Genomic DNA, 24,916 nt, shown 5'->3' on the forward strand with positions numbered 1-24,916 from the left:
ATGTTCCAGCAGCAGCCCTGCAATGGTCCTGGGGTCTTTGGCTTTTTCCTAACTTCTAAAATAAACATGAAATAAAGCAACAGCAGGTTTCTGCTACAGAAAATGTTTTACAGTGTCACTGATAATCACAAGGAGAGGACAGGTCTGGAAGAATGGCCTTCTGATGACAAGTCATTGTATGGGTAAATCTGAATGTCCCTTGGTGGCCCGATGAGCCAGTGAGTTTAAGGCAGTCAGGGTGGTACACAGCCGCAGACTTAGGACCCGGGGTGTGAGCCAAGGGAGTAACTGACCACAGCACATTCCATGGAGAAGAGGAGGAAGCCCGAGGCTTGAACAAGGGAGCCCAGGAAAGTGACCCTTCCCGAACCTGGCCCAACAGACTGCAGAATGTGCTCCGCTGCTGCCAAGCAGGGCAGGGACAGGACTTTTGAGCTCAGACAATGGCTCTCCCAGAAGTAAAGATATAAGACTTCTGAGGAGCCTTGTCTGCCTTGATTTCTGGCCAGTCTCCTAAGGTGGAAACAAAGCACTGCACTGTGTGCATATGAAGGCCCCCCAGATAGTACAGAGTCAAGGAACTGTCAAGTGGGATGAACTCAGTTCCACTCTCCCGATCGTCAGCAGCTCAGGGGAAGAGACAGAGGTTGGGGCCTTTACACAGCAAGACTGCCTGGGACTCAGTTTCCCTGCGTTTTCCCCACACTATTCACGTGGGATACAGCTGCCCTACTGAGCTTGCTTCTTAGGAACTTTGGGATTTTATGCTAAATCTTGCATTACAGAATTCTCAAAATATTAGTGAATACTTACACATTTATAGGAGCAGTAACGTATCTGTTCTAAGAACCACACACAGGATGGTCCTGGCCTACTGAGCTAGGAAAGCTGCAGTCTTTCCTTCCCATTTCCTACTGGCTAAAGGTATCCCACTGCCATAGGCCTTTAACCTCCCGTATTTAATCTGGCATTTAATAAAATCACCATTTCTTTTAAAAGAGAAGTCGTCTTCTTTTTTTTCAGTCTTAGTAATATGTTCATATAAAATGCTAAGTCAAGCAGATTATTTAAAACTTTTACTGCAATGCTTTCAAGATAAAAAGAAATTTTATTTGCAAGGGGCTGTGTACCGGGCATTGGGGTATAGGAAACAGTAACTCAAGAGCCAATATTGAATTCTCTACTTTGTGAATATCTGTACAAGCAATCATCTCAATGCCCTTACGCTCTCAGAATGTAGCAAGTGAGTCAGAAAGACAACAGGGTCATAGAGTGGAAAGGCATTTCTGAGTATGAAGTTTTTGCACGTGTGCTGTGTGCAAATTTGAGCCAGTTTGTATCAATTAATTGTTTCCATGGCAGACTTGGTTCTGGGAATGTACCTCATTACAAAAGTGAACAGAAGGGGAAACCGAGTCATAAGGAAACAAGCAAACAAAAGCACTATGCTGAACCACTCTTCAATAATGTGAAGGAAACACAGCACACACTTGCCAAAAACATCTCTCTGGACAAATGTTCTCTTTCCTCCACAACTTTGCTTCAGACAGAAAATTCCTTTCAAGATTAAGTGTCAGCCAAGAAAAGCAAAGAAATTCAAATTTTAGGCTGACACTGCAGCCTCCTTAACCCCACCATTTCTCCATCACAGATCCAAAGGTCCCCTGTGCCTGGCTCCATGAAGGGCTAGGGTGTGTTCCGGGCAGACTGGGCACAGTATCTGCGTGTCCTCTGGGAGTCTGCCGTTTGGTCTCTGAGCTGCCCTGGCTTCCTGTGACTGTCATGCAGGGAGAGGCTATGCAACCCCACAAACACGTGTGTTGGCCCCCTGCATGCCACTCACATGGACCGTGATCCCCAGGAGGGGCCCGGTGCCAATCTCCTCCATCAGAGGTGGAGGAAGAGGGTGTGACACCAAAGGAAAGGCCAAACACAAAGGCTACTTGGATTTCTTAATTTGGATCAAAATTTAGGCCAAACGTTTAACTGAACACCCATGGAGTTTTCACAGGCTGAGGGCCAGAGGATGGAGGAGAACGGGCTGCGATAAGAAACTGGAAGGAAACGCACACAAATTCCCCCTGACTGGTGGGGGCTGATGTGTGTGATTCTCTCCCACGGACTGAGACTCACCAGGAACATTCCTCGTGTGAAAGAAACCAGGGAGCTTGACAAGTGCACTCACTCTGAAATCCTGAGCTTTCCAATGAACACGCTTCTGACTGTACTCCACTAAGGCGGCTGTGTTCACTACGTGGGCCCAAGCTGGGAGGGAGGTTCCTACAGTGAGCTTATGGATGCCAAGATGGCAACCGTGTGCCAACCAAGACGGCACCCGGCAGTGGCTCATGTTTTTCTTCTGCCAAGGACAGCGTCGTAGACGCAACCGTGAAAGGCTCGCACTGGGTCGCAGCACTATGGCCATCCAGCCACTTCGGCCAAGGAGAAAGGGCTGCATTGTAGGTTCCAAGCAAAAGCACATTCTCTCTCCATTAAATCAAACATTCCCCTGGGCAGTACCCACAATCTGGACAAAGCTTCCGGGGGTGGGGGGAGAAACCCTTCACATCCGTGTGGGCTGGGAATGTAAGTCAGTGGGTGGATGCTTAACGCCGCCGAAGTGATTGGGGGAAAACATGTTTATTTGTTAAAATGGAAACAATCAGTAATGACAAGGGAGCTGAAATATTTAGACAGAGCTGTAATGGAGCCCAGAGGACGTTTTCTAGTTCTCAGGAAAGAAAAAATTCCTCCTTGTGAAATAGCATGCATGTTTTTATAATTCCGTTCCAAGGTACTCATTTAAAAAAAACTGTCTAAATAAATAAATAAGTGGATGTACTTCTTTTGTGTATTGTCACAACACGGTCCCCATGTCTGCTCTTGCTGGTATTTGCCCTGTGGCTCAGTTCATGTCTTCAGGTACATCTGCTGTCTGGGATATTGCAAGCATTTGTCTTTGATGTGACCATCTCCAGGGTCCACGGATGGTGATGTGAATGACATTTTGAACCAAACACAGGCTAAAAGAGCCCTAGTTACATGGAGTTTTTAGAAAAACATTTTGGCCCCGATTTTGTTTTTAAGTGTACCGAACTTTCTGCCAGTTCCTGCTTGAGTAAGTCATCTGCAAGCCAATGTGATACCGCATGCTGCTAATAACAGCATTCACAGAAGGTTTGTTTTTTCTCCTCTCTCTAATGAAGCCCTTCCCATTCGGCTCCACAAGTCACAGTCCTGTCACCCTCAGGGACATCTGATAATCACAGAGCAACCTGGTTGTAAGCCAGCAGAAGACCTAGGAGTAAAACCCAGGGTTCGCTCCTTTCAGTGAGAAAAGCACATGCCTTGCCACTGTGATATCAAGGACCCACGAGAACCAAATCTCCCTGCAGTGCTGACTGGATTTTATCAATCTGGGGGAAGGGAAGGACACTGGGCCCTTAGAAAGGATAGAGTGTTTCCTCAACTTCCTGTCAGTTCCGGTTCCTGTCACTTACTACAAGGTTGCGGTTGTTCGTGGAAAACTGATGTCATCTCATCTCCCCTGTAGCCCACAGCTCTTGTCACTGGTCTCAGTACCTCTGCAAATGTAATTATGAAAAGCCAGCCTTCCAATATGCAGAGTAAAATTCTCCTCCTTTAAACTGATTTCAGGCATGTATCAGTGAACCAATAATATAAAATTTTTGCTGGACCAGAAGTTAAGTGTTTGATAGAATGGCCTCTAGACACGGTGCCTGTATGCCTCACGGGATTGGACAACCCGAGCGCCAATGTGCTGGCCAGCACCATGGCAAGGGTGTTATAACCATTAGGTCTCATTTGCTTAAAATGATATTAATACGGTGTGAAAATTTAAGTGTCCCTGGTAAGAGTCCTGAAATAATCAGCCACCGCACATGCTCCAGTTAGCTGGAATCGGAGGACGGACTTCTAGAGATACCTTTTTATAGGTAACAAAGACAGTCCCATGAGATTCAACTTTCCCTCCATATGCCCATTTCAAATGCGCTGGATTGCAGCTGTGTAAAAAAGTGCAGAACGATCCTACCTGCCTCTTCATTAGGGCCAGACCTCCATCCCTTACAGAGTGCTGTGTTTGTACTGGAAGCTAAAAATACAGCTTGACCCGTAGACAGACAGATGGGCCCGCAGGGAGCCGAGAGGGTCAGCACTGTGCCATTTATCAGAGTGGAGACCCGGCCAGGCTTCACATGAGAATATCACAGCCAACAAGAACGGATTCCAGCTTTCTTCTTCTTTCCATGATTTGGCTACAGCTTGTCATTTAGGAACCAACACTAACAGTGCCACCATTGTCCTATGCATCAGTAAATTTGACACCTACTATTATGGCCGGTCTGTAACAATACAAATATATTTTGGTGCTTTCTTCAAATATGCCAACAGAATTAAGAGGAGGAGCTGTACCTTTACCACACTGCCAATCTGCAAATATTTTTATGTTTGTTTTAAGTCAACAGGGCCTGCCAAACTGGCTTTTGGAATTAAAGTCTGTTACTTGTACAAAAAAATTACAGTTACCTAATTCAAGCTCACCATGGTCTCTGTGATGTTTTCAATTATGTTACATGCCATAATGTGTTACGTTAATATAAGTCACTACAGTGAAAGTTTATTATGCTATCCTATATACTTAACATCACTGCCTCATGTCTGAAAACACCAAATAACTCTTAGGAAACAATGTCACTGCCACAGAGTGACTTTTCCCACTTAGCGGTTAATAGGAGAGTCTCTTACAAAAATACAAATATTGGAAAAGGTATTGTCAGGTGCTTTTGCCATTAGACAAATAAAACTATAAATGGTTCCATTATTGCTTTGTAAAATTTATTAAGCCCCATGAAGAAAGACTTATTTGGGTTTCAGCAAATTAATACATCAACAGTGCTCTAATTTAAGGGACTGAAAGTTCAGTGAGAACTAATGAAACATATGAACTGCAGGATGTGCTTTAAAAGGTACTTTCAGATATAAAACTTTAAATGCAGTCTTGAAAAAGAAGGTTATTTAGAAAGGCTTGCTCTTTCATTATGGTATAATCAAAATGAATGTTGGATCATTATAATGTTTATTACTTTGATATGAAAACGTGACTTTTTAGCCTCATATAAGTTGTATCATTTCCATTGTTAATATATTTGATGTATATTTTTCACAGATAGAGGAAAACTTCAACTTGCATTCAACATGAAGTATGACAAATTTCAAAGGCAAAGAAGCTAAAGTAATAAAAAGATTACACAAGATGGTTTTCAATGAAATTAAAATGTTAATATTTTTAAAACTTCCGTTATTTTATAATTTTGATAGCAGTCTCTTAACCATTAGTATTTTATTGCTTCATCTGGAAAGAGAACACACCTGTACAGCCAGTTTTTCCTTTTTTGCTTGAATAGCCCATGTCACAGTGGCAGATGAATGAACCTTTGGTATTTTCACAGGTCCCACTTAGACAGATATTTGGATTCAGGTCACATTCATTGACATCTATAAAACAGAGATATTTGTTATAATTAATAATTATGGCAAATAAGCCAGAAAGAGTAGAATGCTTTCATTCAGAAAAATACTGTAAAACAAGTATTATAAAATACTATATTTAAATGCTTTCACTCAGAAAAAAATAGTACATTGGCTTTCTATACTACAGATTAATCAAGAGACTGGCTTCTACCTGGCCCAAAGGAGGATGTGAGGTGATCAATAAACAAAGTGTCTCTAAGATGAGTGTACAGCCTACTTATGAGTCAAGAAAACTGTTTAAAACAGCACACCATTGCAAGAGTTTTATAATTCAGTCTGCATGGTACTAACAACTTAATTTCCATACTTTAAAAGAAAGAACAGATGAACCGACAACCGTAGTCTAAATAGTCAGAAGCTTTATTTATTCCCCAAATTCAAACATTTATTTTTTATGATATTCATTTCAGTAAAGGTGTTCAGAAGATATAAATATGCCAAAAATTTAAATATAACCAACTCTAGATTCTTACTTCTGGCCAAGATGGAATAACCTTCCCACTCAAAGCATCTTTAAAAAAAATGGACACCGGATAAATTATTTTATAGATATTGGACAACAGGCAACAAAAGACAAGGAAGCTTGAGAGCAAGAAAACAAGCAAGGTGAGTTCTAGATTATCCTCAGATAACTGTCTAGAGGAAGTTTTAAGTGCATGGCAAAAGGAGCGGGAAGCCAGGGGGAAAACAAGTGACAACCTCCATTGTGGAGGTTAGCACGGAGTGGCCGCAGCTACGGTAGCTCGAGCACACAGGCGGAGCACAGCACAGGAAGAGCTGCAGAGAGAGCCCCGGAGACTACAGGGGTCCTGGGGTGTTCAGGGGAGCAGAATGAGTGTGCCAGGTAAGGAAACAGATTCCTCAAGGCTCAGCAAACACTATCCAGAACAATGGCAGGCAACCATCTTCCAAGTTCACAGAAGGTGTGGAATTGCGCATGTTCCCATCAGCCAAACTAGAAAAACCTCATAATTCACAGGGAATTGGGTAGACTATCCAGAAGGGTCTTCTTTAGTAATGCAGCAAAATTAGCCCCAGATTAAGTGCTGCTTACAAGCTTACAAGCAAGAGTTTAAAAGAAGGAACAATCTGTTTTGAAGTAACTTAACTCTATACCAGAACAAAGCTCTAGGAATACAGAAGTATCCAGCACACAGTAAAGTAAAATTTACAATGTCTGGCTTACAACAGGAAAATAGGAATCACAGTGAGGATGAAAGTCAATTTATTGAAATGACATCTACGGACATAGCTGACAGAATTAGTAGACAAGGACATCAAAGCAGTTATTATAACTGTATTCCATGTGTTCCAAAAGCAGAAGGAATTGCTGAACAAACTAAGTCTAGACAAAGAAGATTAAAAAAAAAGTTTAGTAATGAAAACTACAATGTTTGAGATGAAAAATACACTACATAGCATTAAAAGCAATTTACATTTTGCAGAAGAAAAGCTTAACAACTTTGAAGCAAAGCAATACAAAGTATCCACAACACATACAGTAAGTTCTAGGCATTATTACATTTTTGTTAAAGGCAAATTTTGCATGGCTTTTAACATTTTAAAAGTCTGAACTCAAGTTACAACAGGAGGGTTAAATGCCTAGAAATAATGATGAGTTATAAAAGGAATGTCTATCTGAATTTGATGATAGTTCAATCCACATAACATATCACAGACACCGACAGTAACTTTTTGGAATGCAGGCTTTAAAATATGAGCAAATATCCATATTTTCCCCATGGATCCATCTTCTAACTAAACCTATTATTAACCTTTATGTAATTCAACCATACTTCTGAATAACCAGCCAAGATGAAAAGTTCGGTCTTCTCTGCTTACCTACACAAGTCTTCATGTCTTCAGATGCCATGAACCCATCATAACACAAACACCTGTACTCCCCAGGTATGTTTGTACACTGGCCACCATCACAGATATTGGGGTTATCTTCACACTCATCAATGTCTGTAAAGAACAAAACCCACAGTGACATGTCTTTGATGTTGGGTCCTTCATTCAGCAGGGAAACATTAACTGTCAAATAAAGACAAATAAACTTAGCCTACCCACATAGGATTACTAACTCTGAAATCCAAATGAAGCTCTGTATAAGTTATCCTATGAGGCTTTTTGCCACTGGGTGAAAAAGGAGAGAACCATTTTTAAGATTAACAATATGCCGTTTAAGGACAAGGTCTACACCCACTTAAAAGTCAATCATTTAATTACAAATTCTAACTCAGATGAATTTATCATTCAGAAATGAGGCTGAATCTTATTTTTCTCATTGTCTAGTTATAAATGTGTGAAATCTATTATCTTCTGTTTTACTGCTATTTAAGGTGAAAATCGCTTGAAATAAGCAGATCTATTTAAATGCACTTTTAATTAAAATATTTATTTTAAATAAACTATTTACTTTGTTTTGTTTTGAGACAGGGTCTCACTATGTAGTTCAGACTGCTCTGGAACTTACTGTGTAGGCCAGGCTGGTCGAGAACTCACAGCAATCCTCCTGCCTCAGCCTCCCGAGTGCTGGGATTACAGGCGTGCACTACCATGCCCGGCTCACTATTTACTTTTTATAGCCTGAGTTTTTAAAGGACACTCTTCTAAGTCAAATAAAATAACTGTGGTTCCTAAACTCAATTTATCTTCTCAATTAGAGATGAAAGAACCTGCATCACCCACTTCTCTTGTTTCTAGTTGGCTGTGTGGCTCTTCTAGCCTGGGGTGATACAGTGGGAAGTGCAGACTGGAACACTGACTGTCAGTCGTTAGCCTCCGTCCCCATGTTGGGGAGAGCTTGTGGAAACATAGATCACTGAGACTCCCAGGTACTCCTGACTCCATAGATCTGGAGCAGGCCCGAGACTGCATTTCTGACAAGTCCGGAGGGTGATACGGATGGTCCAGGAAACACTGAATTAGACCAAAAGACCAAACTCTTCACAATTCTGATCAATGAAGAACATGCATTTGGTAGTCTGCTGATTATATGCCAGGTACTATGTTAAGTGTTGTACACACTGTTCCACACAGACGAATCGAATCCCATTGTACAGATGGAAAATCAGATGCTAAGTGTCTCCATCATCACCACAGATAAACTGTGACAGACAAGGATTCAAACCTAAGATTGCCTGACTCCAAAGCCCTGAGTCACCCTCCTTGGGGAACTGCTGGAGGGGAACTGCAGCAGGAGGTTGAGACCCACTCACCAGTGCACGATCTCTGGTCAGGCATCAGTGCAAATCCCGGCTGACAGCTACATTCATAGCTGCCTTCTGAGTTTGTGCAGAAGGTTTCACATCCACCGTTCATTATGCTGCATTCATCAATATCTAAAAGAGATGAAAATAATGTCACCTTCTGGTATGGTCTGAATGTCCATCCCCTCCAAAATTCATGTGGGAACCTGCTTACCATTGTAAAAATACTAAGAGGTGGGGCCTACGTGAGAGGTCCACCTGCACGGGGAGCACTGGTACCATCATAAAGGGGTGAGTGTGGCCCTCCTGTTCCCTCTCACCTTTCTGCCTTCTGCCACGGGCTGACCCATACCCTGTGCCCACACTTTGATATCAAACTTCCCAGCCTCCAAAAGTGTGAGTCAGTGAATTTCTATTCACTACAGATCTTCCAGCCTTGAGTACTCTGTCATGACAGCCTAGGGATGAACTAAGACAGCTTCTTCTGTGTTTGTGATTGTGGCAATTCTTCAGGTCACAGAGTCAGCTACAAAGATGAAATTCCATTTGATTGGCTGAGTTTCTGACCCCTTTCAAGAACCTGAGCTGAAGTCCTCATTTGTCCTGGGCCATGTTTCAGAAAAATTTGTGCTGATTTATGGTTTTGGGTGGAAACCATGTGAGACTTGGCAGTTTTATATGGTGACCATCCCAACCCAGCAAAAACTGGCAGCATCTACAAAATTTCACTTTCTCTGGGCGCCATAAAGCCACAGGGCTTTCTGTGTGCTACTTCACAGCACGACTAAAGCTACAGAGAGCCCAATACAGAGCACGATGCTTGTGTCACAAAAGCCACCTTGAAAGACTACCAGACTCCACCACTCTTCAGGGTGAGATGGAAACATCCTGTGGACTTTCCCAGAGCTATTCTCTAAAATCTTTGGCTGGTCGACAGCACCCAAGGGCAGAGACCTCACTGCATACTTTTCATCTTTTCCACACCTCACCAGTTTGGTTTGGCTAAGGTGGTTAACTGTACAGACTGATTATCTTTGGGCCTGGGTAGTAACTAGGCACACGCCACCATTTATCATTCACAACATGGTTCAAGTCATACTTGTCACAGCTAAAACATCTGGTGTCCTTTATTTGACTAGTTCTTTAGGTAAAGGAAGTGCTCGAACCTACAGCTTGCGAGCCACTGTGAAAAGAATTGTATTTACAGGGAAAGAAGAGAGATTAAGAAAAAGTGATGGAAACAGAACTCGGCATACATTGCTTGAGTATTCAGCAGAGACGCTCAATAAAATAAAGTGCCGAGTAGAAGGCAGCGAAGGACTCACCTACACAGAAGAGCCTGTCAGGCGTGGAGTGGTAGCCCGGGTTGCAGGCACACTGGTATTTCCCCATGAGGTTCACGCAGCGACCGTTGGGGCAGAGGTGGGCGCTCAGCTCACACTCATTGATGTCTGCGTAGAAATCGAGAAGAGAAGACTTGCACACAGAAGCTTACGAGGCCAGCAGAGAAGTGACTCCAAAGACCGGCTTCGGGCAAGTGGGCCGAACATCTGCCTGCTTACCAATGCACGCGGAGATGTTTGGCGACAGCTGGTGGCCAGGCGGGCACTCGCAGCGGTAACTGCCCTCTGTGTTCAGGCACACACCGCCTCGACAGAGCAGAGGGTCTCTCTGACACTCGTCGATATCTGCAAGATGGACAGGACTGTGCTGAGGGCCGTGGTGTCCCGATACCCTTCCGCTTTTGCGCCAGTCCTTCACGTCCCCTGGCTTCTGGGAGTCCTGGAGGCTCCCTTCTCGAGTGGCTGGGAAATGGCTGGGAGGGGAGGGATCACACCTCTCCTGGGGCCCCTCAGGGACAATGTGATTGAACCAGTATGGAGGAAAAGACCCTGACCCTGCCTCAACACAGGACACTGCTCCTCTGCCACCACAATGCAAGCTCCCTGCAGCGAGACGGAGGCTGAAAGCAAACTCAGCCACCTTCCCCACACCAACCTCCACCCTCACTTCCTCCGGGCCCCTTCTTCTCTTCCTCCTCCTGTGTAAGAATCTCCATTTCAGACACTGCTTCCAGGGAACGTGACCCAAGGCAGCCAGCTTAATCCATCTCTCTCCTGGACATTCTGGCACCTACTACACTGTATGCCTGAATTGTCCACAACACAATTCATCCCCAGCGCTAAGTTCACTGGGTCTCACGGTCGGCCATGGCCCTACGGTGAGCGACCCCCTCCTTCCTGCCACACGTCGGTCTCCCTCTGCCGCCCACTGGGAGACCCAGGCACCCCTGCCAGGCACCACAGCGTCTCAGAATCCTCTTCTTCCTGACTCACCCATGCAGTTCTTCATCATCATGAAGCCGCTCTCGTAGCCCACATCACACCTGCACTCGAAGTCCCCTGGGGTGTTGACACACTGGCCCCGGCCGCAGAGGTCGGGAGAGATGCGGCACTCGTCGATGTCTGTGGGCAAACACAGGAGGCGGCAAATGAGGGTCAGGCAACACGGGTTAGAGGAAAGGTGCTCAAGGGCACCCCCTTCTCTCCCCCAGGAGCCCGGCACAGACCTGTGCAGTTCCTCTCTTCAGAATCGAGAGCAAAGCCACTGTCGCACCTGCACTTGAAGCTGCCGATGGTGTTGCGACACTTGCCGTGGGTGCAGAGGCTCGGGATCATCTTGCACTCATTGATGTCTGCATGGGAAATACAACGGGGTACACAGGAGTGTGAGGGACCACTGGGGACTCTGTGCCCCACGGGTGGACCAGAAGGACAGCAGATGCTGCATTTCGGTCTTGGGGAGACCTGTTTCAGAGAACGTGTGATGACCCAAGAACAGACTTGTAAACATCTCTAGCTTGTGACTGCTCCACTTTAGGAAGCGGTTAGAAAAGCAAAATATTAGTGAACAGCTATAATCCCAGCCCCCTGGGAGGCTGCAGCGGGAGGACTGCAAGTTTGATTCCAACCTGGGCAACTAATTAGTGAGACCCTGTCTCACAATAAAAAATGAAAAAGGGCTGGGGATGTAGCTCAGTACGAAGGCCCTGAGTTTAATCCCAGTACTGTAAAAAGAAAAACCACACACTATATTGGACCTCCAGGGCCCTGAACACTGCCTGATACACACAAGTGAAGACATTAACTTCTCCAGACACAAATACCTATTATACTGAAGACATACAGGGGATAACTAGAATACACTGTCCCATCACAACCAACTCAGGGGTAACAGGATGAGGATTCATTCAGTGCTCTTTGTTGTTTTCTTGAATATATTTTAAAATTCTATGGGAATTTCAAAGATGTCATTTATAATTTGAATTATTTGTGGGTGACTTGTATTACTAAGGTTTTCCATCTAAATATTACACATCATTAAACTTCGATCAATAAAAGCTTTTTTTTTTTTTTTTTTTTTTCCAGAGACAGGGTCTCACTGTGTAACTCAGGTTGGCCTTGAATGCATGGCAATCCTCCTGCCTCAGCCTCTTGACTACCAGGATCATAGGCCTAGGCACCCACATCTGGCTCAATAATGTGCTTCTTGAGTTTACATGAGGCATTTTTATTTTAATATGTGCCAATAATTAATAAAAATCTGTATATTACAGGTACAAAATATTTTATTTTATTTTATTTTGGGGGTTACTGGGCATTGAACATGGGTCCTTGCGCTTGCAAGGCAGGCAACCGAACTGCTGAGCTAAATCCCCGGCCCTAGAAAAGATTTTAAAAAGAGATGCACAAGGCCTCTTAGAAACCGTTTCTGCAGATAAATCAATTTTAACTCCCAGGACTTCTTGGATGAAAACAAAGATGGAGAAGAAGAAAATGGAGACAAAGACCATGAAGAAGTCTTCTATGTGTTTTTATGCAAAGGTAGTTATGTGGCATTTATGCACTGGTTGCTCATTTTCCCGAGTTGATGTAGTTACATCCTACATAATAACTAGGATGTAGTAATCCGGTCTAGGCTTTCAAAGTCCCAGACAAGGAATGGGGCCTGGCGGAGCAGCAGCACGGAGGCCGCACTAGGAGAGGCAGGGGCCTCAATGCATCACTAGAACTCTGAGTAGCTAATTCTCTTCTCTCCACAAACTGAAATCTACAAGGCCTGCATCATTACGTGCAAATGCTTTTTGGAATTAGATTAAATCCACACCTTCTCAGTTTTGAGGTGGCTTTTTAATTCTGGCATGACAAATGAGAATAACACCGCAACATCCTCATCACAGAGCGCCGCCATAGGAGAGAAGTCAACTAGCAGCGCAGGAGGTTGGGTCTACCCACCGCTCACCCTCCCTTCTCTACCCTCATGTGTGTGGCACTGACAGCCAGGTTTCCATCCAGCTGGCGCAGAGTCAAGCGTCAGAACGAGGCAGGTTTCTTCTCACTTATTTCCGGCTTAGTGGGACGGGGATTAGTCAGGAAGCCCACAGTGCAGTCTGCAGGGTCACCACCCTCGAACCTCAAAGAGTCGTACACATACATCTGCCAAGAGTCCTCAGGCTGTCTGGGACCTCCCCAGAGTGATGGGGTAGACCTCAGCTGGGCAGCACCCTGCACGGCACTGTGTGAGCACTGCACAGATCGGTCCCTGAAAAGCATGTGGTCCCCTGTGGGGCAGACAGCACATTGCTTGTGCAATGGCCCAGACAAAGAGCACTCATGTGACTCCCACCCAGAACCCCCTCCCGGTGAGCAGGGGGCTTTATTTCCTTTACTTCCTTACTTTTAGTATCTTTTAAGCAAATTTGCTTGCACCCTCTGTCCAGGATTTCACTCAACCCCAGAATTCTGGTATCATAGTACGAAGACTGATTTTATACTTACTGGCTCAGAAGGAGAGGAAAGGGTCCTCCCAAAGACCGGAGACGTATATGTGTACTTGTGTGTGTGGGGCGTGTGTGAGAGAGAGAGAGAGAGAGATAATTCAGAGAGCCAAGAAGCCAGAGATGATCAAAGGACAACCACACAGGCGACAGGGGTCATAATTCTGCTAGCAGGACCCCAGCTCCTGGGAAGGACTCTCGGTGGCCTACAAATGACAGCCACGCAACATACCTTTGAAGAAAGGTTTTCCGTTCGTGATATCTTTGGTGGCAAATCCAGGGCCTCGGGGGCAGAGCTCCTCGTACTCGGGTGTGTTCCTCACGGGACACTCCTCGCACTCCTCGGTGCCCCAGGCAGCCCCAACAGAGCAGCAGCAGGCGTCCATGCGGTGGCGGCCCGCAATGGGCAGAGTGCAGTCCTCATCCTCGTACCTCAGGAAGCAGGTCTCCAGGCGGATATCTGCCGGAGGGAGCGGACACTGTCTTCACTGCCCCAGACAAGCCGCTAACATTTGTCAGGCAAAGTACAACGTGCATACTCATTTACTACACACTGCTGCCTGGAATGAATCTCTCTCCTCCAAAGCAAACCAAGGTGTGTGGTGGGTACTGCTTTTCCTGCCCACGGAAGACTCTCTTCTCTGTCAGCTCCCCTTCAACTCCCGGTGTCCCCTGCTCGCTCTACATAGGGACCAGGGTTCTGAGGCTTCCACTACGCTCCTGGGGGAGGCGCTGTCTCCCTGGAAAGATGCCTCGATGGCTGGTACCTCCTCTCCCAGGAAGAACACACTGTGCTCCTCGTTGTGGGAAGGTGTCTGTGCCAGCGCAACCACCCCTTCCTCAGACCACTTCATCACTGCAGAAACGGGATGGTGGCCTCCAGTGAGGACTGCTCAACTCCGCACGAAAGGGATTCAGCAAGGGACACCACTCGTTCTTGTTTATTTCACTACACCGTGTGTTAGCACCCATCTCCAGGACACACACACACACCACTTCTAACCCTAATCCTAGAATGGGATGGTGTGGAAGAGCAGACAGACTAACAAACCAGAGGCCAGAAGACCTGGATTTGGAAACTGTTCTGCAATTAAGTTGTCTTGGACAAATCTGAATTTCCACATCTGTTGAAGGACGCTGCCTTCCTGTCTTCGTGGGTGCTATGGGGCTCGGAAGGGAGCATGGATCCGGGAACTGTGAAGTCTAATCGAACTGTCAGATGTCTGTCCTTCACAGTGTGCCCACTGAACATTCGCCCAAGAGCCCAGGCTTCCTCTCTTGCAGAAGATGCTGGAGCCTCTGGGTAACTCGACATTTAGTCGCTTGCATCAAGATGAGTAATTTAAAAACAACCCCTATGTTAAACACTGAAGCTTCAGTCAACAAGAACCCAGAGGAAGGTTTACATCAACTGCCAATTCCTGCCAAACAAAGACTCTGAAGCTCAGAGTGGGGTTAACAGATGCCCTTAGTTACAGACACACTCCAGCCTCTGAACTGCCCCTTTGGTTTCATGTGGTTCATACCAGGAAATCTATGTCTAAAGATTGCTTAATTATAATCTGTAAAGGCCAAAATCCCTCCAGTGCACCCCAGCACCTTCTCTCCAGCTGCAACGGTCTTCACGAAGCATGTGTGGGAAAGACAGGCATCACATTCTGAGGCACAGACTCAGAAGCCAGCGGCCCATGGCACAACAGGGCCATGGTGGTAACAACAGGAAAACCAAGTTACCGCTGAAGTCTTCCAGATGCCACAAGAACAACTGTGGGATCTCAAACTCAATGCCAGTAGGGCAGAGTGCTAAGAAAGTGGCATTTTAGGTTTTGTGTCCTAAAACAATGATGTATTCTAGGTCATTGGATGGGTTTTTGGGCTTGACGTGTCCATTTGGACTCTAGACTTGGCAAGGAGAAACACACCCAACTGTCAGCAACTACAGCCTTGCTGTCCTCATGCAGGGCAGTGGCATCTGGGACCTGACACCGACACAGGCTTCCCACAGTGCCTGTCTTTCCCCTGCAAGCATCTCTCTCCGGCAGGGGCAGGCCATGCCAGGATGACCTGCGCTGCAGTTTCTTATTACACACAGATGTTGTCCTCTCCACACCCGCCCGCCTCATATCCTGCAGTGTGTGGATTACGGGGGCAGATCTAAGAGCTCTGAAGTCATAACTGTGATTTGAGAACTAGTTACATAACAACAGAGGATGCAAGTTTCTCCTCAGGTGCATGGAGCTTGAGTTCAGGTGATGTGTCAAGGAAACTGCCCTGAGTACCACAGCACACGCTGGATTTGAGAGCGTGCGTCTGTGCATGGAACCAAATGTCCCACCGCGTCTTGCTAACTACGTTTTTAATAATCTTTCAGAAGTGATTACTAGAGAAATAATGAGCTCGGTATTTACCAAGGCAAATCCTTCCTGTGGCATCCAAAGTCATTCCATTGGGGCACTGACACTTGAACGATCCTCTGGTGTTGACACACTGGCCGTTTTTGCACACTCCTGGGAACACTTCACATTCATCTATATCTAAAATTTAAAAAAATGAAGTTAAAATATCTGTGTATGATAATTTTACCTTATTCCATTCACAATTCTTCTCATACCAGTAAAGCCATTTTGAACCTAAGTCCAACTAGCAGCTAGACTGAGCCCCCCCACTACAAAAGGCACAGAAGTTTTTCACTGGTCTCAGGGAATAACTTTGGAGCTGCAGAAACAAGGAGTGGGTGTGAGTTCTTGGAGACAGCTCAGACAGCCCTAGGCACAGAAAGTGAGGCTCCCGGGGGTCATGTAATTAGCATTCTAGGAAGAGATGTCTCCCAGTAGTGAAACGGAAGCCTCATCTTTGATGTATGCAAAGAAGAAATGCTTGAAGGTGAGCGCAGGCAAATCCCAACGAGGATTATGTAGGCCAGGCAAGAGTCTCTCTTGAGAAGTGCTGAAAGGCCCCAGAAAATGTGTAGCTGGTTCTAACTTAGCAACGGTCACTATGGTGGCCCCGGCTGGGGACAAGGATAGCCACAACATGCCTGTGTGTGTCTGTTCAGCAGCATTCAATCTCCAGTTTTACTGGAGAGCAATGTGTTTGCTGAACTTTGGGAAAATACACTTTATCAGGTTAATCCAAAGAAAGGCACTTACTGTACTTGCCAATGACAAAAAGGCAGAATATTAGTCAAGAACACACACACACACACACACACACACACACACTTCAAACCAGGAACATTGAAAACATGTTTCTAAAATCTTTTCTTGGAGTGGAGATAAATAGAGAGGAGTGGAATCTACCTTTGTGGTTTTACGGTTTCTGTGGCTGTTGTTCTGACCACTTATAAACCAAACTGAGCTGCTGGGCTCAGATGTTACTAACAGAGGGTCAGAATGAAGCAAAAGCCAAAATATGCAGTCATCATTTGGAAAGCAAGACCGTGGGTGGGGGCTGTAGTGTTCTTTGTTTTAGCAAACTCTTCATTTCGTCCCACATATGGGACTAATTGCTGTTTTTAAAATACTTCGGCTGCTGTGTCATGTCAGGTTGTGTTAGTCACCGGGACCTATATCTCTCTGGGACTCCGTGAGAAAGAACCACGGCAGACTGGACAGAGTCCACCCAGACTTTCAGAAAGAGGCAAAAGAGTATATAATTCGAAATCACCCATCAACATGAAACAAACAAAAACCCCAGGGGAAACCAAGAGAAACGCAAATGCTACAGCCTGAGCAACAGCTCCCTGTTTTTCTCTTCCTGATAACACTTGGAAAGGGCAGCCACACTCTCAACCATGGTCAGCCTAAAACATTCTCAGCCACCCCATCTCTTGGCCAGGGTAACTCAGTGCTGGCCACAGCACTACACATGCTTGTGAAATTCACATCTGCGCTGTCCTGCTGCTCTCCATTAACTTTTCTCTGCTGCTGGCATCTTACGTGATCTCTTCATCCCGTCCAAATTAACACAGGCGTTCTTCATGCACACCAAATTGGGTGTCAGAAATCACCAGACATACCTTCACACTGTGTTCCTTTAATTCTTGAGAACCCTTTACCACATATGGGATCTGCGGGGAAAAAAAACACAGGACAGGTAGCAGTATCCAGACACAGAGTGATCGCGGATTATGAGAAACACAAAAGAGGTCGGATTTTGCTGTCAGGAGTAAGAAGGAGATAACAAAGTGTTTCTAAGACTGCAGAGGTGAGGAGGAGTCACAAGGAGACAATGTGTCCGCCTCCTCAGTAAAACTCAGCTCCTGTAAGACACCTTAAAAGACATCGTACTAAGGTGACAGCCCAGCAGGACGCTGAACGTAGATTTCTTCCTTGCTATGTGCCTGAGGGTGGGAATCACACTACAGAATTACTGTAAAGTGAACAGGAGATGCGCTGGGAATCTGGAGATCACAAGCATTGCTGTATGGAAACCCTGGGTCAGTGGCCATCAGAGGAGGGGCTCAGTTCCCAGCAGGTTCAGAGTTCCCCAGAAACTCTTCTCTTTATGTCCATTACCTTTTCCGGAAATAAATTTGGACCTGTGAAAAACTCAGGAGCCCGAACCACGAGGTTGCCAGGAAAGCCGACGGGAAATGGCACTCCAGAGAAGCAGTGTAATCTAATCCAGTCCCTCATGGGGACAGGAAGGAAAACATTCACCAAATCAGGTCTAACCAAGGTCCTCCGTGCTTCTGAGATTTCCTCTTCAGGAATATGTTTCTTTGAGGTTGTCGGAGTTGAATCTTTCAAAATGCCCACGCAAACTTGCATTGGGCTTTCCGTTCCCAAGCAAAGCGACCCATGGGGTGACGTGGGAGGCCCCACACCCAATCGCTCACCTGCCTGGCAGATGGTGCAGGGGCTGCCCCAGGCCGCACCAAGGGAAGAGCAGCACTGGGACTTCAAGGTGGCTCCGTTGATGTTGATCTCACAGCGCCCATCGATGACCGTCTGCCAGCAAGTACCCTTGATGGTTTCTGCGGAGGGGGAGGCATATTTCCTAGATATTTAACACAGTCGGCATCCAAAAGCAGACGCGAGCGTCCATAGTGCATGGTTTCTCATACGGGAGAAACCCAAAGGATAAATCATAAAGAGCAAGATAAAAGACACATAATAGCTGACAGGAGATAGATCTGTTTTTGCAAATGGGCAGGAGACCAAGCAAATGGAGAGAAGGATGAGGGTGGGGAGGAGAAGGAGGAGGAGGGGATGAAATAAGAATTAGGATTGCTATGTCCATGCACCAACTCCCCACAGTGAATGTGATCGCTCTGTGTTGCAAACATGGACTAACAGCAACAAAAATCTGACGAAGAATTCAAACACACATACGGGAATTACAACAGGGATAGCCTTATGCAACAAGGAATGATGTCATTTTTAATGTTGTACCCATACTTCAGACATTTTTGCAATTAAAAAGCTGCCATGAAGTGAAGCAGCAGTGATAAACATAGAAAAGCCATTCCGACCAAGATTAATACCTATGCAGATGGTTTTTGTTGGGTCCAAAGTACTTTCGGGAGAACATTCACAGATGAAAGAGCCGGGGCTGTTCCGGCAGACACCGTTAATACAAGGACTTGATTCACATTCATCAATATCTGAAACAAAAACAGGTCCACATTACTGCTAAAAGCTAGTCTTGCACTCTGGCCTCAACTGCTACCATGTATCCTTCACTTTCGCATGGTAAAGTCAGGGCACACTGTTTTTCGGAAACAGTCAGTCACTGAGCCCAGCTCTAGCACAGACTCTGGCACTTGGTTGAATATCCTTATTTGGAAAATCTGGGGTGAACGTGTGTGTGAGTCCCCAGTTATGAATTCCAACAGCACATACACAGCATTTTCTTCATCTGTTCAGTGACGGCAAATAAAATACCAATCGCAGGTAAATGCCATTAGTGGCTTTCAGAGCCACAAAAGTCCAACAGCATCGGCAAAACAGCCTAAAATGGAAGGGACTGTTGTAACTTATTTGTGTGGTATTCTAGCGGCATCTCAAAAGGCAGCAAAGGGCTACCTACCTGGACAAGAATAAAATGGGGTTTACCTTCACAGGTTTTCAGGTCTGGTTTGTAGACAAATCCCTTGGGACAGGTACAGACGAAACTCCCAGGAGTGTTTCTACACTGTCCATTGTCACAGAGCAGACTGTTCAGCACACATTCATTAATATCTGTGAAGTCAGTGAAAACGAGTATTGGAAAGAGCCCATTCCTTGCACACAATTTCTTTGACCTTTTAGGGTTAGGGCTTCAAGGTCATGACAGTAGGATCCATTCCATCAAAGAAGCCAAAGTCCTGTTTCACTGGTTTTTGCCTAAATTACTCCATTTTAGAGAAACAGGAGCTTGACCTGGTTATCTCAACTAGTCATCTAGAAAGTCATAAGCCAGAGGCCTTATTTCATTTGTGACTCTCCATCGTGGGAAGGAAACCTGGATCTGCTGAAAATCTTTAATCTTTACTTTGTATAACCGCTTCACTGCATCCGACGTAGAGGGATTACTCTGAACAGCTCAATAAGAGTATTTAGAAAGGTGGCCCATCTTTGGTGCGTGTTAGTTCCACCATAAGCATTTCTTTATGAAAATAAATTGGCCCTAGGTATGTTTCTAGTCAGAAGCAATCTAGTTTGTAAATGTTGTGGGGATCGCAGCTAGTGACTGAGGGAGGAAAGCTTGCTTTCAGCTGAATAATATGCCTGTCGGAAGAAAAACCGAAATTTAAGGTGAATTACCTAGACAACTTATGAGATGCAGAAAGGATGCAGCTTGTTATAGCTCTGTGCGCTAAGTAACATCAAACTCTCTCCGAAAGAGCCCAGGCATTCACGAGGAAGGCTTTACACGTGCAAAGTTTGATTAGGTCACTGTCCCACAGGTGGGCAGCCCCGACAGTAGGATACAAAAATTCAGCCTGAGGAACTGCAGTGCACACACTAAATCCTCTTAAATCTGCAGCTCATTTATAAAGTACTTAAAACACAGGAAGACGAAGCCTGAAGTTATTGCCTTTGTAGCCATCTGAGAATGGTGGGTCTTGGCACTTTTCACAGCAAAGATTCTTCTCTTTTATAGAGTGAACCCGATACACGGCTGCTTGTGCATTGTCTAGATTCAGGGATGTAAATGTTTTTAATCAAGCCACGTGAACGTCCAAAGTGTTAAGCCATTCATTTGCTGAATCTTCTAAGCTGGCCAAGAGCAGTTTCCCCCATCAACAGAAGAACGAATGAACACCGCACGAAACGTCTTAGCAAACAGATGAAACTTCTTACCGACACAGTTTTTCCCAGTTATGTCCACTTCATATCCTGAATTGCATATACATTTGTAGGTCCCACGGAGATTTTCACAAATTCCATTCGGGCAAATATCAGGATCTAATGCACATTCGTTTATATCTGCACAACCAAAAAGTTCAAGTCAATGACATTCTAAAATAAACATCAATGAACTGTTAAAAAATAACAGTACAATAACTGTAATGACCTTAGGACTTACAGGGGTGTGTTTCACTTGGAAGAGAAAGCCCGACCCCCCTTTTCACTGTAAGACAGATTCTGAGTCAAATCTTTCTTCCCCCAGTCCTTGAGAGGAATTTGGCACCCGAGCTGGAATTGCACCATTTCCAAGCCTGAATCAAGCTGAAAGACATGTCCCGGCCTTCTCCTGGTCCAAGCACTAAGATGGAAAAGTGGATCCAACCACAGGGCCCACGCCTCTACTCCTGGCCCCCTGCCACAGCCCCTGCACTTCGACCTGCCTTCCACGCCATGATCATTCTGAACATCCTAAAACAAGGTGAGAAAGTCAGACCATGGTACAAACTTTTCTGTAGGTTCGGTCACATCCTCAAGATTAAATTAAAATGTGAATCCTTCATGATTTGCTCCAATCTTTTCAGTCCTCAGGGGTCAAAAGCCAGCTCAAAAAAAAAAAATGTCTCTACTTCTGCCCTTAGGACGTTTGGTCCCCCTCTTCTGTGCTCTGTCCAGAGTGGTCTCTAATCCTGGCACTTGACTCTTCTATAACTCAGGGCTCACACTTTTTCTCCAAGTCCATTTCATGACTTGTTTATCCCACTAATTGTTTCTTTTTTCTTTTCTTTTTTCTGGTACTGGAATTTGAACTCAGGACCTTGTGCTTGCCAAGCAGTTACGATGCCCCTGAGCTATATCCCCAGGCCTCCACTGACTGCTAATTACAAATCTCTTTACTTATCCTCTTCCTCCTTCAAATACCTACTCCATTTTCACCCTCAGATAATGATGTAAATAATCCCGCTGGATGGATAATGAGTTCATCAGTCCATTTCTTTTCAGATTTTCTTCTAATCAAATCCTTTTGTTTTATATTAAGATAATCTCAGGGCTGGGGCTGCCGCCTGCCTTAACAAGAACAAGGTCCCGAGTTTGATTCCCCAGTACCAAAAAAAAAAGAAAGAAAAGAAAGAAAGATAATCTCTGCCTCTTTCTTATCACCCATGTTTACACTTCCAGTTCTCTTTTACTTTAATATCTATGGCTCCTATATTTCCCTAGACCTCATTCCTACACAGGTATTTTCTTCTCTTCCAACTGTTACTTGTTATCCTCACTTGTTACAAAATATAAGACGGCTTATAAAGACCAAGCCATGCAGACTGAAGAGCTCTCCCTTGAACTGTAGTGGAAACTGCATGGGAGGCCCAGGCTGCCCTTTCCAGGAAGGGGCACCCGGTGTCCCCAGGTTCCCATCAGACACCCCAGGAGAGTCCCCGCTGCTCCGTGATCAGGCCTCAACCCGCACCCAGTAGTCCCAGGACCCGTGGGGCCACGGTGGCTCTGTTACTGGGCCTTCTGGGCACACCCCAGATAGGGCATGCATGGTGGCCAGACTGGCGTCAGGGGGCCGACTGGAAACCACGGAGGCCAGTGTGGCCCGCACACTCACAGCACACACTCGCAGGCGCCTTACCCGTGCCCGCCGACGTCATTCCCGGCCCACTGCTGCACAGCGCCTGATACTCCGCTGCAGAAAAATCCACAGACAGTCAAACGTCCCCTCTCTGCTGAGCAGGCAAGCCCTGCCCTGGGCTCTGCGCACATCATCTCCCCCGAAGGGCACGGGACATAAATAAAGTGGTTACGGGAAAGGAGGCGGCCCTGGGGGGAGAGATCCACCTTGGCCTCAGCCCCTGGTTTTCAGGACTCTGCACCCAGAGGAAATGGGCTTTGGAGGGACCAGGCGAGTTCCACCAATTCCTTCTGCAAAGCACTTTCAGAAAAGGCATTTTTCCTACAGCTTGATTTTGTTCACCAGGGAACACTTTACACTCACAGAGAAATGTGCCTGTTAAGATGCGGTTTCTCAGCTGTTAATAAAACATTCTCCCATCATCTTGGGAACAATCTGGTCACTTGGTGTGAGCCGTTTTTTCAGTACAATCGACTTCTTAACAGGTTCTCCCTCCCCTCGGCCACTTCTCCAGCTCCCTTCACGGGAAGCACAGGGCATCTACTCGTGCATTGAAAGGCATTATTAAAAGTTCCCATGTGAGGACACTGGACTTGTGACCCTTGAGAGACCCACTAACTTTCAAACAGATCTTCCTGACGAAATCGAGATATAGAGTATGTTCCCCCATCTGCAGGGCAATCAGGTTTCTACTTCTCCAAATTGTACAATGCTTTGCATGCAATTCCAACAATATTTTGATGAACGTATGAGTGAACGATAAAAGTGGAGCAGTAAAAGTAGAATCATTACTTTATCTGAGGGGAAGAAACTCTCAGTTGCCTGCGGTTTCTGACATCCAGCGTCTGCAGTCACAGGAAGTCACTTGTGCGGATGTGGAAGGAGATGGCCTATCAGGGTCAGGATGGGCATTTTACAGAGGCCAACTGAACCCTGCTGCCAAGGCAAAGGGTCATTATGCCTCCGAATGCTCAAGAATTGCACTATGGCTGGGCATGGTGGCACACGCCTGTAATCCCAGCACTCAGGAGGCTGAGGCAGGAGGATCGCTGTGAGTTCGAGACCAGCCTGGGCTACATAGTGAGTTCCAGGTCAGTCTCAACTACATAGTGAGACCCTGTTTCAAAAAAACAAACAAACAAAAAAAGAATTGCACTATGTCACACAGACATGAAATTAAGGGTGAATCCTTCAGAGCCAGAATAGTCTAACAAATGATAATTTGAGAAAAGCAGTGACATCCTTTCTTTTTAAGTCATCTTAAAAGGGGCCAAAAAATAAAAGAAACAAATGGGAAATGGGAAGGTGGTTACCACTGTGTCTGAAAGCCAGGAAATGGGGGTGGGGTGATCCTTTCATCCTACCCACAACAACAATTAAGTAAGACACAAAATACTGCAAATGATAACACAAGAAAAACATGATGCTGGTTTTATAAAACACACACACAGAGGTAATTTAGATTAGCTGGTAGAAGGGCCCCACAGAAGCAAACTATTGTTGCCACTGTTTTACTTGGGTGGGATCCAGCACTCCGCTCGGCTTTGTAGTGCATTCAGATCTTCCTGGCTCCCAGTGCCGATGATCGAGCTTTCCCTCTGACAGCTTCCTCTCCTGCAAACTGGGGGTCGCAGTGTCCTTCTCACATGTAACTACGGACACCTCAAGCATTTGGGGGTGGGAGGTCCCCTGCGCCATGCAGGGAGGTGCAGGGAATCAGGGGAGCACAGACACGGGACAGAGCATCACAGAGTTCCGCTCAGCGGGGTAAGAGGGGCTGCTGAGCTATGTCCTTGAGCCCAGAAGCCACGAGTAATAGCTCCGTAGGGAGCTTGAGGGCCTTGTCGAGGATGAAGATGCGCTTTAGGGGTGATGTGGCTGCAGGTCACGCTCCACTAAGGACAGGCTCTGTGCACTGCAGTGGTTAATTTTACTGTCCACTTGCTTGGCTTGAAAGGTGTAAAAATTATTTACACAATTAAAACTACACATTAACTTTAGTCCATTTATTTTGGGTAGAAATGAACTGACTGGGTCTTAGACGTAAGCCAACCCTCTGGTCAACTGCCAAGCTACGTACAACCGTGCTCGCATACTGACAGCCCATCATCTTACTTCATCAACTACTTTTGCTTTACGAACAGAAATCATTTACAACTGCAAGGATCCTCTGGATTGTCTAAGGCAAATCGGTTTGTAAATGAGAAGATCAAGGACATTTTCCCCATGCTGCATTATTTTAGGAGTACACTCATTTATGTAAGTCATCTCAAAATCCTCACATAATTTGAGCAAAATACACAGATAACTATGAACCACGCTGCCTGGGAGCGGGAAGCAG

At 45.6% G+C, this 24,916-nt stretch overlaps 1 protein-coding gene across 1 annotated transcript in view; it reads right to left on the minus strand.

Annotated features, from left to right (window-relative positions):
* Fbn1 (fibrillin 1) overlaps window positions 1-24,916 on the minus strand; it is a 189,011-nt gene that overhangs the window by 58,321 nt on the left and 105,774 nt on the right. Inside the window, exons 17-31 of the mRNA XM_010632676.2 lie at window positions 22,576-22,629; window positions 20,895-21,020; window positions 19,665-19,790; window positions 19,094-19,213; window positions 18,446-18,583; window positions 17,624-17,674; window positions 16,014-16,139; window positions 13,838-14,065; window positions 11,338-11,463; window positions 11,105-11,233; window positions 10,331-10,456; window positions 10,094-10,219; window positions 8,778-8,900; window positions 7,396-7,521; window positions 5,392-5,517 (exon numbers count right to left, since the gene is read on the minus strand). Coding sequence (XP_010630978.1) covers window positions 5,392-5,517; window positions 7,396-7,521; window positions 8,778-8,900; window positions 10,094-10,219; window positions 10,331-10,456; window positions 11,105-11,233; window positions 11,338-11,463; window positions 13,838-14,065; window positions 16,014-16,139; window positions 17,624-17,674; window positions 18,446-18,583; window positions 19,094-19,213; window positions 19,665-19,790; window positions 20,895-21,020; window positions 22,576-22,629 — 1,851 coding nt within the window. The remainder of the gene's footprint in view (window positions 1-5,391; window positions 5,518-7,395; window positions 7,522-8,777; window positions 8,901-10,093; window positions 10,220-10,330; window positions 10,457-11,104; window positions 11,234-11,337; window positions 11,464-13,837; window positions 14,066-16,013; window positions 16,140-17,623; window positions 17,675-18,445; window positions 18,584-19,093; window positions 19,214-19,664; window positions 19,791-20,894; window positions 21,021-22,575; window positions 22,630-24,916) is intronic.

Source organism: Fukomys damarensis, unplaced genomic scaffold, assembly GCF_012274545.1.
Source record: "Fukomys damarensis isolate Sample0158 unplaced genomic scaffold, DMR_v1.0_HiC HiC_scaffold_17, whole genome shotgun sequence".
Classification (NCBI taxonomy): Eukaryota; Metazoa; Chordata; class Mammalia; order Rodentia; family Bathyergidae; genus Fukomys; species Fukomys damarensis.